The sequence below is a fragment of the Gallinula chloropus genome (genome assembly GCF_964237585.1).
Source record: "Gallinula chloropus genome assembly, chromosome: 11".
Taxonomy (NCBI): domain Eukaryota; kingdom Metazoa; phylum Chordata; class Aves; order Gruiformes; family Rallidae; genus Gallinula; species Gallinula chloropus.
Window position 1 is genome coordinate 14,553,755 of NC_140096.1, and position 16,347 is coordinate 14,570,101.

The 16,347-nt window shown below is 37.4% G+C and overlaps 1 protein-coding gene across 1 annotated transcript in view; it reads left to right on the top strand.

Annotated features, from left to right (window-relative positions):
* The window catches only part of DIAPH2 (diaphanous related formin 2), a 226,576-nt gene that overhangs the window by 122,728 nt on the left and 87,501 nt on the right, over nt 1-16,347 (top strand). The window contains exon 24 of the mRNA XM_084268950.1: nt 9,495-9,660. Coding sequence (XP_084125076.1) covers nt 9,495-9,660 — 166 coding nt within the window. The remainder of the gene's footprint in view (nt 1-9,494; nt 9,661-16,347) is intronic.

Sequence of the window (16,347 nt, forward strand, 5' to 3'; positions counted from 1 at the left end):
ATCTGTAGGTTCCATTGTACTAAGAATAATGGAAGAAATTGGAAGAAGCTCCAAATGCGGAGGTGTAATGAGGTGCAGGAGGTAACTCTGTGGCAATTAAGAACTTCAAATAGATTTTTTTCTCAATTATTTACTGAGAAATTCTCTTGTAGAAACTTCTCTAGGTTATCTGTTCAATTCAATCCAGACATTTGGCTATAGAATTGTGTTGGATTTTTTGTTTCTTTAATCCCTGAGATTATGTAGATGTACCACATGAGGGAGCTCTGTTCTGTTCTGCACCTTCAACACTGCGTGTATCCTGCTTCAAAGCTGGTAGTGAGTAAGATGGAGAGGATTTCATCCAAGGGAGGAGAGAAAAGTATAAAAAGGTTGCTGAAATGCACTTTTAGAGTATATGTTGGCTGACTAGTGAAAGAAAATTTTTTGATGGTAATCTATACAGACACATGAAAAATTATATAGGAGGAAAAGCCTGCTTGTTTGGGAGATTGTAAAGGACAAAATTCTATGAACAAAACTCTACTTAAATGCATGGAAATTTAAAGGCTTCTTGATTGTGAATAATTGCCTGAGGGAAACTGTGCTTTCATCCTGAAATTTATTTTAAACCACGTTGTCCAGATCACTGAAAGATATTTTTGTAAAGAATTGTGCACTACTAGAATGATAATTCATTAGAGATCCATTTTCTAATTGCTCTATGCTTATTTTAAAGTCTGAAATTAAAGGCAGAACGCACTGTAAATCCCTGGAGCTATAGCATTAGATATCAAAATTGGAAGTGTCATGAGACATTGCTGCATCAGAAATGTTGGCATTGATAGAACTTCGTTGTGCCCTCTGCATTTCTCCGCTCCTCCAAAACAAAATGAAGTAAAAAAACAACCAACCTTTTTGGTCCTTGGTGAAGTGTACTCTTCTTTGTTTCAAGTGGTGTGTCTAAATATAGGAAACTTTCATTTAAGCTCCTGATTACCTTTTCTCTCTGACCAGAACATTTGTTCAAGAAGCATTATTGAGTATTTGTTGGCCAAGGTAGAAAGTCGAGGGATTACTTCACTTTCCTGACTTTTCCTGGTTTGAATCCCAGGCATTTGTGTACATATGGCAGTGCATTTCTAGCAAATAATTACCTGATAAGTTATTAATACTAAAAATATGTAACCATTTCTGGAGATAAGAGATAGGGAAGGACATATACACCATTTTACTGAAATAATATATCGTGTGTGGCTTTAAATTTGGTATTCAAAATACTATTTGGATACAAAACAGACACATTCTTAGAGCATAGTCTTTCACTCTCATTTTCCTCTGTGCTTGAATTGGTAAACATTTCATTATAACAGTTTCTTGCACTAAATAAATCTCAATTTGAATAAATTTATTATATTTTTTTATCAGGTGACATAAAAATCATTCCTTTTCCTCCTTGATTTTGAACATCTTGAAACATTACATGATCTGAATTTATTCAGATTTCTAAACACAAGAAAATGAGGAGTTCTGACATCGCTGCATTAGAGGAAACCTGGAAATAAATATAAGGATTCACTTCTCTTTTTCTTCCCCACACTCTATCAGAACAACTATCTAGCTGAAGTAACCATTGGTTTTCCTGATTGAAGCTTGTTAAAAGAGAGTATAACTGACAGCTCAAACCTACCTCTCTTAATTAAATCCAGATGAAGTGTGGAATAACTGTGTGATCAAAGAGGGAGTGAATGTGGTTGCAGTTTCTCTGAAAGATTTAGGGCACACAAAGCTGTAATTACTGTTTAAGGCATCTCATTGTGTGTTCCAACATTAATATAATATTTCTAGGAGTGGCTACCTTGACATGGCTTTGCTGAAATAGGTATCAACAACTAATTTTTCTTGTTAGAACATTGTCGGTGCTCGGTGTTATTTGAAACAGTCACATTTAATTAGAATATAATGTGCAAAACAAATTTTGGAGAATTATTTTGTTTGTACTAGCTACGTTTTGGTTGCTTTCTTGTTTTTATTCATCTAAACAGATTATTATCTAATTGTTCTCCAGGGAAAGTATGCTAGAAATGCATTACTCTTGCAAAATTTTGTTTGATATATTTTTTGACTATCATGTCTTCTGTGTTGCTTTCTAATTAATGCATGAGTAGTGATTATAATGAATTGTTTGCCGCCACAAAAAATGAGAGAGATTTGAGTTGGAAAAAGCAGCAAACGCCATTCCTCATATTATTTCAAACCAAGATAACACAAATGAGAATTAAGAACTAAGTGATTTCTGTTGTAAAAAGTGCTGAAAAAGAACTTGTATAAAAAGGAGCAACTACTTTTCAGACTTCTTAATATAGGATTCCAGGCAAAACTGTGATCTATGACTGAAGAATTTGAACAAATATCTATGAGTTTTGTTCAATTGTATGAAAATAACTTGTAAAGGATTACTAAGGTGGAATAAGAAATGAGATAATTCTTTCTATTCTTCTGTAATTATATAAGACTACTTTTGCCTTTCTTCTGTTTTGTCATCTTCTAGTACATGTTGTTCTACCTCTCCCATTGGTTACCATACTTGGCATCTTCCCATTGAAGTATGTGCTACAAGGCTCAGAAGGCTTTAGAACTGTGAGGGAAGACTATGAAATACATAACTAACATAACTAAATACACTGAGAGTGAAGCTCTATCTCTACCTACATCTTCCTATCTCATTCTTCCTCAGGTACAGTTGTGTTTTCATTATCTTTAACAGCTCTCACAGCTTCCATTTCAGAGCAAGCAACAGTGAATAGTCCAACTTGTTCATTCACGATGGCATTTTGCCATCCTCTTAAAAGGATGTTTTTCACCTGTCAGGCAGTGTCAGTAAATTCGGTTCCTCTAGGCATATTTTTGGAAAAGCAGTTTCAAAATTCTGGTGACTTCATCACTGCAAATAAAGTGCCTTCTCCGCCCCCCCCCCCCCCTTTTTTTTTTCCTAAGGTGAAAGGTTTCTTTTGATTTTGGGAGTTTTACAGCTTTTGGAAATTGTTTTCATCTTCTTGTCTTTTGTTAAAAATGAGAGTATGAACTTTGGGGATTATTTCTCAGGTACAATTATGGAAAAAAACCTTAACTTCTGAGGTCAGCAACTTTATTTTCGAAAGAAAAAAAAAGTTTTGGGTGGTTTTTTTTTTTTCAGATTAATACCTAGCTCTACTTCTGGAGTTTTTCTATTTTTTATTTTTTTTAGAAAAATTTTGTTTAATATAGGCAAGATCTTTCCTTCTCTAGCCTGTGGCTTTATAAATGCTGCCTTTTATGTGTTCTGTGTGAGTAGCCAAGTGCTCTTATTTACTTTTAAAGTTTTCTTCTTTATGCTGCCACAGGAAATTCCTAAATCAGCATCGTAAGTCTTTGAGCAGACTTTTCCAATATAAACCAATTTAAGAAACAGCCTGTGTAGCTTTGTTCCTTGGGCTGAGTATTTTATAAAATAGGCCCTTGTTTATCAGCTTTGCCTAGAGAGTTCCTATGGGATTTTAGAGAAATGAGCACAGATCTTTACGTCCTGATTAACAGAAGTATAAATAAAAAAGGCAGTATTGAAATGATGTTGACATAAGCTTTCTCTTGTGCATAGTAAAGTGCTGTCTGTAGAATCGATGGAAATAGTCTTTTCATTATTGAGAAGGTTTGAATGCATGAAAATTAGGAATTGATATGATTGTTTAGAGCTAGGAGTAAGCAAACATTGACAGATTTTTTCCAGTGTTTATCATGATGAAACTTTCATGGCCATTTGGGGACAAGACAGAAAGTCTCATTGTAATTAATGTGATCTTAGGCATGGTTCTGCAATTTAGGGCAAAGGAGCAGGTCAAAGTTAGCGTTGTCAGGGCATTACAATCCTCCTATGCTTCATTTTCATGAACACAAACACTGAAGTAGTGTCTGTACACAGTGACTTGTTTTGTTAAATAATTCTGATAGTTAATGACTGCTTCACGTAGTAATGTAATGAAGACCAGGGAGAAGAGCAGACCTTTTTCCTGTGTGATAACTGAGAAACAACTGTTCTTTTGTGAGGCTTTTTTTCTGGGCTGTTCTGTCAGAATGCTGAATGATGAGGTAATTTGCTTTGTAATGAGAAAGAAATTCTCACATTGAGCTTTTTAAGGGTATTTTATTAGTGAATAATTAAGCTTTTCAGAACTGTGTGATTTAGTGTAAACAGATAAAATGGGGGAGCCTTCTGTGGGTGTTGGCTTCTTTGGGTTCTACTCTGGGTAGAATACAGAGAATATTGAAATGAAGATTTCTGCAATTTTTAATTATATATTTTCCCCCAGAAGAAATGCTTTCAAGAGGATGAAAAAATTAGGTATATAATTGTGATTCATAATTATCTGTGTATGCTCCAGAAGTCTTGTCTTCTGTGTAGTCAGAGATAGATAATGTATGTAGTGCGACTGCTAAAATTGTTAGCATCTGTTTACATACTGATAGCAGGTGAAAATAAAGCTATCAGTGTAAATGACTTACTGTTATTAAAGCTGAATCTTTGTCTTCAGCTAATAAGTTCTGTTTGTGTTTCTCCAGTTCAGTTCAAAGAATGCTCTATTATGGATGAATTTGGAGATTAGAAACTAAGAGCACTGGTTCATCCTTCATCAAAGATGATGGTGCTATTGAATCAACCTCTCTCTTTTACCTATATAAACCAGTTATTGCCTGGTTTGGCAGTTCCCTTATCCAGAACCCTGCTCTGAAATGGTATGAGAGTTTTGAAATGGTGTAAGCCGGTTTCTGTGGTTGAAATACTTTCAGTAAATTTTCATGCGTAGTGGCATCTGTTTGGCAATTGTTACAGAAACATTTGTGTTCTTGTCAAAGTATTATTGCTTTAATATTAGTTTTAGATAAGTGTACTCATGGGAGGAAAAAAGGCTTTGCTCTGTGAACAGAGCATGGCAATGGATTAGCAAAAAGTCCGCTTGTGGTTTTAATTTCAGGTGATCATGTCAAGAGATGATATTCATTTCAGGGATGAGTTTGAAGCGTGGGTTTGGTTATTTTTTGTCAAGTCAGACAACGACTTGGCTTAAGCGAGGATAGGAAGCTAAATCAAACCCAGTGCAGATAAAGCAACTTGATTATTTGGATGTTACGCTTGCTTTAGCTGAATCATTTTTATCTTGTGAAATTCTGTGATGATGAGAATAATCTGGTTTATTGAAAAACAGATTTAAATAATAAAGACCATTTGATTTCTTGAAATAATCAGCTACTGAGCAAGGTAATATTAAAACTGGGTATTTATAGTTCATAGTGATTATGACAGCTGGTTTGTTCTTAGCATTTTGTGTGTCTCTTTACCAGTTCGCAATTTAATTTCAGCATGCTTGGAATGGGAAACAAGATACTTTGGAAAAGTGTGTTAAATTTATTTGGGATTTAATAACAAAGTTGTCATTTTATCCAAACATCAACTGTTGACACATTGGTTGTTTCTGGTATATTTGTCATTTTCAAGAGTTGTAGTGTGTATGTGTATCTCCAAAGCAATAAGGTGGTATTATGATATGTGGCTTCATTCCATCCTGCTTCAACTACTGCTGACATTAATTCTATAGTTGAGCTTAGGACAGGATAGAAGCATTCAAACATATGATTTGTCATGGAAATTCTAATAAGCCAGTTTTAATTAAAGTGTATTATCTGAGAGACAGAACATTCTGATGGAAATTGTCAGTAAATGAGTACTCAAGAGTTTGGAATAGCTAACAGAATAATAAATAATTTCAAATTGTAAATTTAGTAAAGCATGAAACGTTGGCATATATACTTTCAGTCTTGCAGTTTTCAAGATTAGGACAGGATAGCTCTGAGCTCTATCATTGTGTAACAGTACAGTTCCTGGACGTTAGCGCTCCTGTGTGCAGATTCATCTATATGCAATTTAAAGCTAACAAAAAATCTCACTGCATATTTTTCTAAAATACATTGTTATAGGGGAAAAAAAAAGTTATTTACATTGGCAATAGTAAGTATATTACCAGTTGTTCTATTGTAAATTTTGATTGACTATAATTTTTATTTAGAACCAGCGTGGCCTATGAAATGTAACTGTAGAATCAGACTGATGTGGACGAATTTCAAGGAAATCATATGGAGATTTATGATGAAGACATCGTTCTGGTTTTTTTTAATGATGCTGTGCCATATTTTGAGAACAGTTTCTGTCTGTAATGAATATTGGCATCAGTGTGTGCAGTAGAGTAAGAAACCTTGCTACATTCAGTAAAACTGATGTTAGCTGAAAAGTAAGTACATCAGATGTACTTATCTCAGATGATCAGAGAACATCCTTTATCTTTAGTCCCAGTGGGCCTTTATTTTCTTCTGTCTTTGTGTCTGCTCTCTATTAGAAGTTAATCCATCTGTACAATAATTAATAGGTTTTTTTTTGTTTGTTTCAGCAAAGTTTTGAGAGGCAAGTATTATGAGAAAACCTCTCCCAATGGAATGCAGTTTTCACATGTTCTCAGGTTCCTGTAACTGGTGGCTGGAAGTACATGTCAAAAGAACTTTCACCCAGTCTTTGAAATACTTTTGAAGAAAGTGTTAAGTTTCTGGTGGATATCTCCTTTTTCTGCCTTGGTGATTCTTCTGGAGGTATCAAAGATACCATCTGTGGTCTGTTTGTTTTATTGTTTCACACCTGTGGTCAACATCCCTTAAATTCCATTTTTACAGTGACTATGTACCCTGGAGATAGATCTCCTTGACTGCTGGAACACCACTGTGTTTCTTCTAATTAACAGTTAAATTACCAGTGTATTTTCACTATTATTCAAGGTATTGATATATTGATGTGAAATTAATAGCAGATGTTATGGTAGAAATTATGACTTTTCCTCCAGTGAATTTGGAGGGAAATAAACTTTATGTCTCTGATCTTTCTTCTCATCTGTTTACACCGTAGAAAGCCTGGAAGTTCCATGGTAGTGGTCCTGATATGGACATAAACAATTTAATTCTATTATTGATGGTAATTAGTGATTCTTTAGCTCTAACATAATGTAGTAGCATAGTGTCATGATAATATTTCCATCCATTGCTTGCTTAATTAGGTGAATTGATTTAGGCATTGCACTGAAATGCCAGCTAGTCATTTGATCATATTGCAAAGTGTAAAAAATCATTGACTTGGTGACTGAAAATATTTATTCAGTAAGTACAGGTGGCTTCATACAGCCATGAAGATATTTACCTGTGTTCTGATACAAACACCTCGCTTAATATTCTCATTGTAGAAATCCTTATCCATCTGGGTTTGGGGTTTTTTTTTCCCCTTTCTTTTGGTCAAGCAAACCACAGAACTTGGATGGAAACTGAAGTTAGCTGCTGTAATGCAAATTCATGAACAAAATACTTCAAAAAAAAAGAATGATATATGTCCTGGGTTTGTCTCAAGGAATTAATTTCAAATCTGGAATGTTCAAAGGTGTGGGTTTTTTTTCTTTCAGACTTTACAGTTATTGTTGTAGTCATTTGGTTTGACATTATGTGAGGTTGTTTTTAAAGGACCCAGAGATACAATTTGTATAATTATATACCTTAGATTTTCTTTTTCTTTGTACATTGTTCAAACCAGTACTCTGCTGACGCTAAGGCAATTCATGTTAGTTTCTAAAATTTTTAGACTGTGCTTAATAATTCAGTAATGTGCCATTATTACCAATTTAATGTATTCTTGCCATTAAACTTTCATTCCCTTTGGTACAGTTAAATGTCATTGAAGACTGAACTACGCCAAGTTTGTCTTGTATTAAGAGGAGCGATTCAGCACTCTGAAATTCTGACCGAGGAAGTTAAACTTCCTTTCAGTGAACTGAATCTGTAGATGTTACTGTCGTGTTTGCATTGCTGTGAAACCATATAGGTAAATCTAACTGTTTTTAAGTCTTGATACTTATACATTAAGATCCATGACCTTGTTGGTTACTAGTTTTTGCCATTCTATATGAACTCTATAAGCTAACAAGAGAATACAACTTTCCTTTTATGCTACCAAAGCATTAATGCAAAAGAGCAGATTACTTGGAAAATAAAGCTTTTAGGAGGAAATTTGTTATATGAGGTTTTTGATCATACTTTTAAGAACTGATTTTTAAATTGCTATTTCCATCCCCTCCCATTAGTTAAAGCAGGGAAATCCTGGTGGAATATTAGGCCTCTTTCCAATGGAAGGTATTTCCAGCTTTGTAATGCTTGCGTGTAATGCAAGTAATTGCAGAAATGGTTTGAACGGAATATCCACTTGAATTTCCTTGCTTTATTCTGCAGTTTGACTGCTTTCTGAAGAAGCCTATTTGGGTGTAGTCTAATCTCAAAAATAAATGGTTTCTACGGTTTCTCTCTGTGTCTCTTTCCCCTAATTATTTTCTAGGTTGTTTGTTACTTTGCAGAGAGATAGGGATCTCAAAAATATTGAGCAATTAGAAGTGTGATACTAGGCAGAGTCTCAAATTATAAACTCAAGTATGGGGAAGGGTTGAAGTGTGAGCTCTGCTGTATTAAGAATCAGGATCTGCATGGAAGACAGTCGGTACAAGTAAAAGCCACAGGGAGCTAGCCTGCGTGATATTTGTAGTTCAGGGAATAACTTGTGTCTTTTGTTCTTAGGTTTTGATATGTACAGCACAATACTTTCATCAGGTACAATTCAGAATCAGCAGAACTAGTTTAATTGTATTACCTAGGTTGTTTTTTTTACAGTGATTCATGACTTTGTGTCTTTGTGGATATAAACAATGGAGGCAGAAGAAACCAGCAAACTGTTACTTTCTTGCTTTCGGGAAACTAATATTCCCTTAGTAGCTTGCACTTTTCTTGTGTTTGCAAATGGGTTATAAAAATAGTTTTATTTTCATATTGGGGGTGTGTGTGAAATTGTTGTGGTTTTATATTTAAAAGCGTTATCTCAAACTTTTAATGGTTAACTGCTGGGATAAAAGTCAACTACCATACTTCCTAATGGTAAAAAACCCACATACATTGTTCCATGGCGTTTTTCTTACTAATCATTTTTCAAAACTGTTTGTCAGTTATCTGTGGTGGCTGGTGGGTGGGTATTCCTTTTTTATAAGTTCTGTGAAATTACATAGGTGAGAGCATGCCCCAAATCAGTCTACCGAATGCAAGAAGGTAATTTCCAAAATCATTTGTTTCAAGAAGGATGTCCAAGTTAATTGCAAACTTCATGAAGTCAGTTGTATGGTCTATTAGTGGCATATCTTCACCATTTGAGAGATATAATTTAACAGAAGAGTGTGCCACCACCTTACGTTGGTATGAACTTGCAGATGTGTAAACATTTAATATAAAAATGTCATATTTGAAAGCATAAGAGTTTTAGCAAATTTTCCAGCGCTAACCTTTGTGTTGACTTTTCTTGACTTTTTTTTACTGTTAGATTGAATTACATTTGAATCATTTACCTTAACAAAACCTTACAGCTTCGCTGAGAGTGCCCGAGAGCAATATGAAAAATTGTCCAACATGCACAACAACATGACTAAATTGTATGAAAATCTGGGAGAATACTTTACCTTTGATCCCAAAGCAATAAGCATAGAAGAATTCTTTGGTGACCTGAGCAACTTCAGAACTCTGTTTCTGGTGAGTGATGTCTGCAAAACATTGTATGTATTTTTATCTCTTCTTTCTTCCAGTTTTCATTCTTTCCTCTTCTCACTGTTTCTCATGTTGTGGTTAACTTTATATTTTGTGTGGTAGCAAATTAGATGAAAGTTTCTGGAATTATTTAGGTTTTGGTCACTGATAGATGTGATATTCCAGGTGTAACATACCAAATCAGCTGTCAGTGAGCTTGAGACACGTGGATAATTAGAAATTATTTTTCTTCTTTTAAAGAACTTGCTTCTTGGTTGTCACACAACAAACAGGCAGGACAGTGAAAAATATGTTAAAATTAACACCTCAGTGGACACGTCTACATGATGTGTTAGAATCTGGCTGCTGCCTTAATGATACTGTGATGTTTGAGGATGGGTTGCGGACAGAACTCATAAAGTTCACTTAGATCCTTATAGTACTATTTCAAGTCATCCAGAGTGTTTGATATCAGGATATGGCTTTTTTATGGAGGAATCAAAGAATTTCATTTTAAACAGCTAAGTTTTTAATGGTTTTAATGTCATCCTTCCTAGTGGCTGTCTGGGAGTCATAATTAGCTGCACCATAGGAAGTGTTCAGGGAAAAACAGATGCCTAGAATGTCACATTGTGTCTCTAGAGAATATTAACATCACTTGTAAATACCATCGTTTACCATACAGCTGTGGCTCACTGTTCTGTCTGTTGCCAGTAGTTGGCTTAATTTATCATGTAGTCACAAGGACTTTCACTTTCAGTGTGGTGGAGGAATAACTAGTTTAAAACATAATTTTCATACCAAGTTTACCTGATTAGAAAATTTTTATTACAATATATTTAATAGTAATTTTATATTATCTGAATTCCTTCTTGTTTTCCCTTATAATCAAATAACCAGTTCTTTTATAATTAGTAAGATGCCAACACATCTGTATGAAGCATTGTCAGGAGCAGGAATAGTTACTGTTGGATCTCTCAGTGCATTTACTTCTTCATAAATGAAAGGCTTAAATTTTTTAATGAATTAGAAAATTACTCTATTTTAACTACTTGAAGCAGACTTCAGACTAGCAGTGTCCAAATATTGTGATGAAAATCTGTCTTCAAGTATGTATTTAAACTGCTATGAAGGGGAGAGGAGCTTGAGGGCAAATGTTGTCTAGAAGGCTTATTAGAATGAAAATACTTCCGATGGCTTACTTTTCCTTCCTTTTGCCTTTCTGAAGATCTGGCTGATGCCCTATAGGTCTTTGGTGGTTATAGAATCATACAATCATAGAATTGTAGGGGTTGGAAGGGACCTTGAGAGATCATCGGGTCCAACCCCCCTGCCAAAGCAGCTCCCTAGGACATATCACTCAGATGGGCGTCCAGACGGGTCTTGAATATCTCCAGTGAAGGAGACTCCACCACCTCCCTGGGCAGCCTGTCCCAGGGCTCCCTCACCCTCACTGTGAAAAAGTTTTTCCGCATGTTGGTGCGGAACTTCCTGTGTTCCAACTTGCAGCCATTGCCCCTTGTCCTGTCTGCACAGACCACTGAAAAGGGGCTGGCTGATTCCCCCTGCATCCCCTGCTTCAGATAATTATAGACTTCAATTAGGTCCCCCCTTAGCCTTCTCAAGGCTGAACAGTCCCAACTTACTCAGTCTTTCTTCATAGGGGAGATGCTCCAGGCCCTTAATCATCTTTGTAGCCCTTCTTTGGACTCTCTCCAGGAGATCCCTGTCCTTTTTATACCAAGTAGCCCATAACTGGACACGATACTCCAGGTGGGGCCTGACCAGGGCAGAGTAGAGGGGGAGGGTCACCTCATTTGACCTGCTGGCTACACTCCTCCGGATGCACCCCAGGATCCCATTGGCTCTCTTAGCCACTGAGGCACACTGCTGGCTCATGGCCAACCTGTCATCTACCAGGACCCCCAGGTCTTTCTCTACTGAGCTCTTCTCCAGCAGGTCATCCCCCAGCCTGTACTGATACAAACGGTTGTTCCTTCCCAGGTGCAAGACTTTACACTTGCTTTTGTTGAACTTTATCTGGTTTCTAACTGCCCAGCTCTCCAGCCTGTCCAGGTCTCGCTGGATGGCAGCGCAGTGTTCCTGCGTGTCAGCCACTCCTCCCAGCTTTGTATCATCGGCGTACTTGCTGAGGGTGGATGCTATTCCTTCATCAAGGTTGTCAATGAAGATATTAAACAGGACTGGACCCAACACTGAGCCCTAGGGAACACCACTAGTAACAGGCCTCCAGTCAGATTCTGTTCCACGAATCACAACCCTCTGGGCTTGGTCCGACAGCCAATTCTCAACCCACCTCACCGTCCACTCATCTATCCCGTGCTCTCTCAGCTTTGCTATCAGGGTGTCATGGGAGACAGTATCAAAGGTCTTGCTGACGTCAAGGTAGATGACATCCACTGCTCTCCCTCCATCTACCCAGCCTGTCATGAGATCGTAGAAGGCTATGAGACTGGTTGAGCATGATTTCCCCGTGGTGAATCTATGCTGACTACTCCTCATGAGCTTCTTGTCTTCCAATTGCTTGGAGATGGCATCCAGAACAAGCTGTTCCAATACCTTTCCAGGGACAGAGGTGAGGCTGACTGGCCTATAGTTACTAGTTTCCTCCTTCTTGCCCTTAAAGTGCCAGGGAAAATAATTATAAGACTCGATGTAATGCTTTGGAGTGACTGAGTAGTACCTGGGAGGGAGTGGTATTTGAGTGTGTGAACATGAGAAATTAGATAAAAAGTCAGTACTTCCAGTAACAAAGCTTGGATATTTTTGTGGCCTCTACGAATAAACCAAAGGCAGTAAAAAAGTTACTTCGTGTACATTATAGTTCCAGGAACAGGTGAAATGGCCATTATTACAGGTTTAAAATAAGTTTCTGTAGGTAATTCTGTAAGAGTGAAGTGTTGAATTCAGGGCTGAGGATGTTTTTGAATCATATGTAAAAGATCTTCATTTCTCCGCAAAAAGCTGTTCTTAAGAGTTTTTAAAAGATGGGGATAATAATTTCACTATTGACTTTCCTTAGTGTCATGAACTTTGGACTATATCTTGTATTAGTAATGCATGTTTTCATATTTTGATTTTGTACTTTTCAATGTTTTTTGTGCAATTAGTTGTTGCTAATAATTTTGATAAGGAGATGAAATGCAATCTCTGACTGCACTTTATCCCTGTTTATTGATTGCTAGTCAGAGAGAAATTCTGAGAGATTGATCTATCTTCATACAAAGGGTAGTTCTCTGTTTCAAGGTATAATGGCTCTATATTTTCTAGACTAACGTAGAGAAATAAATACTTATTCCATCCTTCAGCCTTTCATATAATGGCTATATGATGTATTTAGGAAGTTGTCAAAAATTAGAGCAGTGTTAACTTCACGTTTAAGCACTGAAATAGCAATCAGAGTAATGAAGGTATTGAGGCTCCTTGTGCCAACTACTGTTAATTGTTATTTACACATAATCCTCTGGCTAATGCTGTATACATGTTCCTGCATTTTACTTCTGCACATGCTTCTCTATGGATATGCAACAGTCTTGTAAATTGTATAAACTACCCTAATCATTTATGCTGAGAAATAGTATCTGGGGTTGATTTGCCAGCATTTCTTTTGTTTTGCTCTTCATACGTGAGTGCACAAATGCCTCTGTTGTTCTGAGTGCTACCCAGTGCTCAAAGCAGACAGCAGTCTTGCCTTCATTATTTTGTTGTTGTTGTTGTTGTTTAATAGGAGGGGAGGAGGCTGGTGTGGAAGTGTTTGGCACAGTTGACTACAGAAGGTGTTTTGAATCTTTTCCTTCTGCTAGATTTGATCTCGAGCAAGCAGGTTTTGTACCTTTTCGGCAGATTGCAACTACTCTGCTTTTTTTCAAATCTAATCTGTCTTCTGTATTTCATTTACATAATAAATCAGTTTTAATGGACTTCTCAGAATTTTGGTACAAGGAGTAGCTATGGATAAACCTAGAGTAAGGTGTCCTTCTCCTTTCTCTCCTCTCCCTCCAACCTGGCCTGGAACCTTACCATGGAACCAGGGGCAGCACCAGCTTCTCTGGGAACCCTGTGTCGGGGGTTCACCACCCTCCACAGGAAGGATTTCTTCCTAATATCTAATCTAAATCTGCCCTCCTTCAGCTTAAAGCCATTCCCCCTTGTCCTGTCACTCCCTGCCCTTGTAACCAGTCCCCCTCCAGCTTTCCTGTAGCCCCTTTAGGGACTGGAAGGCTGCTGTAAGGTCTCCCTGGAGCCTTCTCCAGGCTGAACAAGCCTAATTTTCTCTGACTGTCCTCACAGGAGAGGTGTTCAGCCCTCTGATCATCCTCATGCCCATTTCTGGACTTGCTTCAACAGGTCTATGCCTGCCCATTACTGGGGACTGCAGAGCTGGATGCAGTATACCAGCTGGGGTCTAATGAGAGTGAAGGGACAGAATCACCTCTTTAAACCTTCTGGTCATGCAGCTTTTCAAGCAGCCCCAGATAAGATTTGCTTTCTGGGCCACAAGTGCTCAATGCTGTCTCATGTTGAGCTTCACATCCACCAACACTGTGAAGTCCTCCTCCTGAGGTCTTCTCTCAGTCCATTCTCCACACAGCCTGTTGCTGTGCTTAGGATTGTCCCATCCCGTGTGCAGGACCTTGTGCTTTGCCTTGTTGAACTTCATGAGGCTCACACAGGCAACATCCCTCTGGATGGCATCCCTTCATTCCAGCATGTCAACCACATCAAATAGCTTGGTGTCATCAGCAAGCTTGCTGAGAGTGCACTCAATTCCACTGTCCATGTTGCTGACAAAGATGTTAAATAGCTTCCTATTCCCCATCAGTCCCTCCTTGTTGGAGAGAACAAGGTCTGGTATGGTACCCTTCTTGTTATCTTGACACCTTTCCTTGTTGGTTCTTAGGATATTCCTATAATATTTATGTTTTACTGAAGAGCAATAACAAACTGACTGCCAAAAAAAATGCTTTTCTAGGTTGGAAAATTATCCCAAAGACTAAGTCTCCATAAATACATCTAGTTTATCAAGACCAAACTTTCAAGTTCTGTATTCTGGTTTGGAACATAAAACTTCCATTCTAGATAGAAGAGACACACTGCAAATAGTCTTTTCTTGGTTTCTGGAAAGGTAGGGTGAATTTCTCCATTACTTTGTAATTTAAGAAAGTGGACAGTTTGCTAGGATACTGTTCCAATGCTTCATGTTCTTTTAAATAGTTAATTATATCCTTCTGATGCTGTGGTCTTTCAAATTTTTATCTGTCCTTTTATCTTCTAAGCCTCTTTTTTTTTGAAAAAAAAAGGTTATTATATAAGGAAATGAACTTGGACTATGTGTTGGATGCATACTAATTCAAATAGTAATGCTTCAGTATAAAAAAGGGAAAAATGAGGCTTATGTATCTTAAGGAGACACTTTCTTTTCCTTAGCATCATTCATGCTTCAGTCAATTCACTTCTTCAGATGCTTACAGTAGTAGTAATAGTAATCATAATTACGAGTTATTTTATCCACTAGAGCGGAACTTTGTAGACTTCAGTGGCATAAAGATTCTTCTTTAGGGATTTAATTTTTTCCAGACATTTGAGGAAGGCCTTGGGCAAGCATTAGAAGTTCACAGTACAGTAATTATATTTTTCTATAAGGAAAAATATTGCTAAAAAAGAAATCAGGATTTTTCCAAAACATTTTGCTGCTTGTGAGACATTTCCCCAAAGGAAAAAAGACATTAGATTTTAAATTCAAAAAAAAACCTAAAATCAGAGCTCACTGAAACTCATTTAATCTGTGGAATTTACTATAAAAACAAGTCTTAACCATGGGTAAGAGTTCAGCAGCAATGAGAAAAGGCTGAGGATACAGAGCATCTCATGTTATGCCCTAGAGCATGCCTATGTATTAAACACGTTCAGCTCAGAGTACCGTTATTCCTGCATACCTGCTCAAAGTGGTCCCATTGACTTCTTTTAGTGTCCTGGTAAATGACTGAAGTATTGTCATGGTTTAATCCCAGCATGACATAGCCATGCACTCACTTTTCCCCGGTGGGATATGGGAGAGAATAGGAAGAGTGAAGGTGGGAAAAGTTGTGGATTGAGTTCAATAGGGAAAGCAAAGGCTGTGCATGCGAGCAAGGCAAGGAATTAACTCCCCACTTCGCATGGCAGGCAGGTGTTCAGCCATCCCCAGGAAAGCAGGGCTCTGTCACGTGTAACAGCTACTTGGGAATACAAACATCATCAATCTCAATGTTCCACCTCTTCCTCCTTCTTTTTAAGTTTTGTGCTGAGCGTGACATCATGTGTTATGGGATACCCTTTTGGTCTGTTGGGGCCAGCTGTCCTGGCTGTGTCTCCTCCCAACTCCTTGTAGCACCCCCATCATATTCTCTGGTGGGGTAGTGTGAGGAGCAGACAAGGCCTTTGCTCTGTGTAAGCACTCCTCAGCAATAAGGAAAACAACCCTGTGTTATCAGTGTTGTTCTCAGTACAAATCTAAAATGCAGCCCAGTATCAGGGGAATGAGGAAAAGCAACTCTGTCCCATCCAAAACTAGCACAAGTATAACTCTGGATATTTTCTTCCTGTTTGGTGTTCTCCTATGTTAATCCTAGTGCCTGTCAATTAATAAGGTTTGTTCCTTCTGCTACTAGCTATTTCAACCTCAAGTCCCTA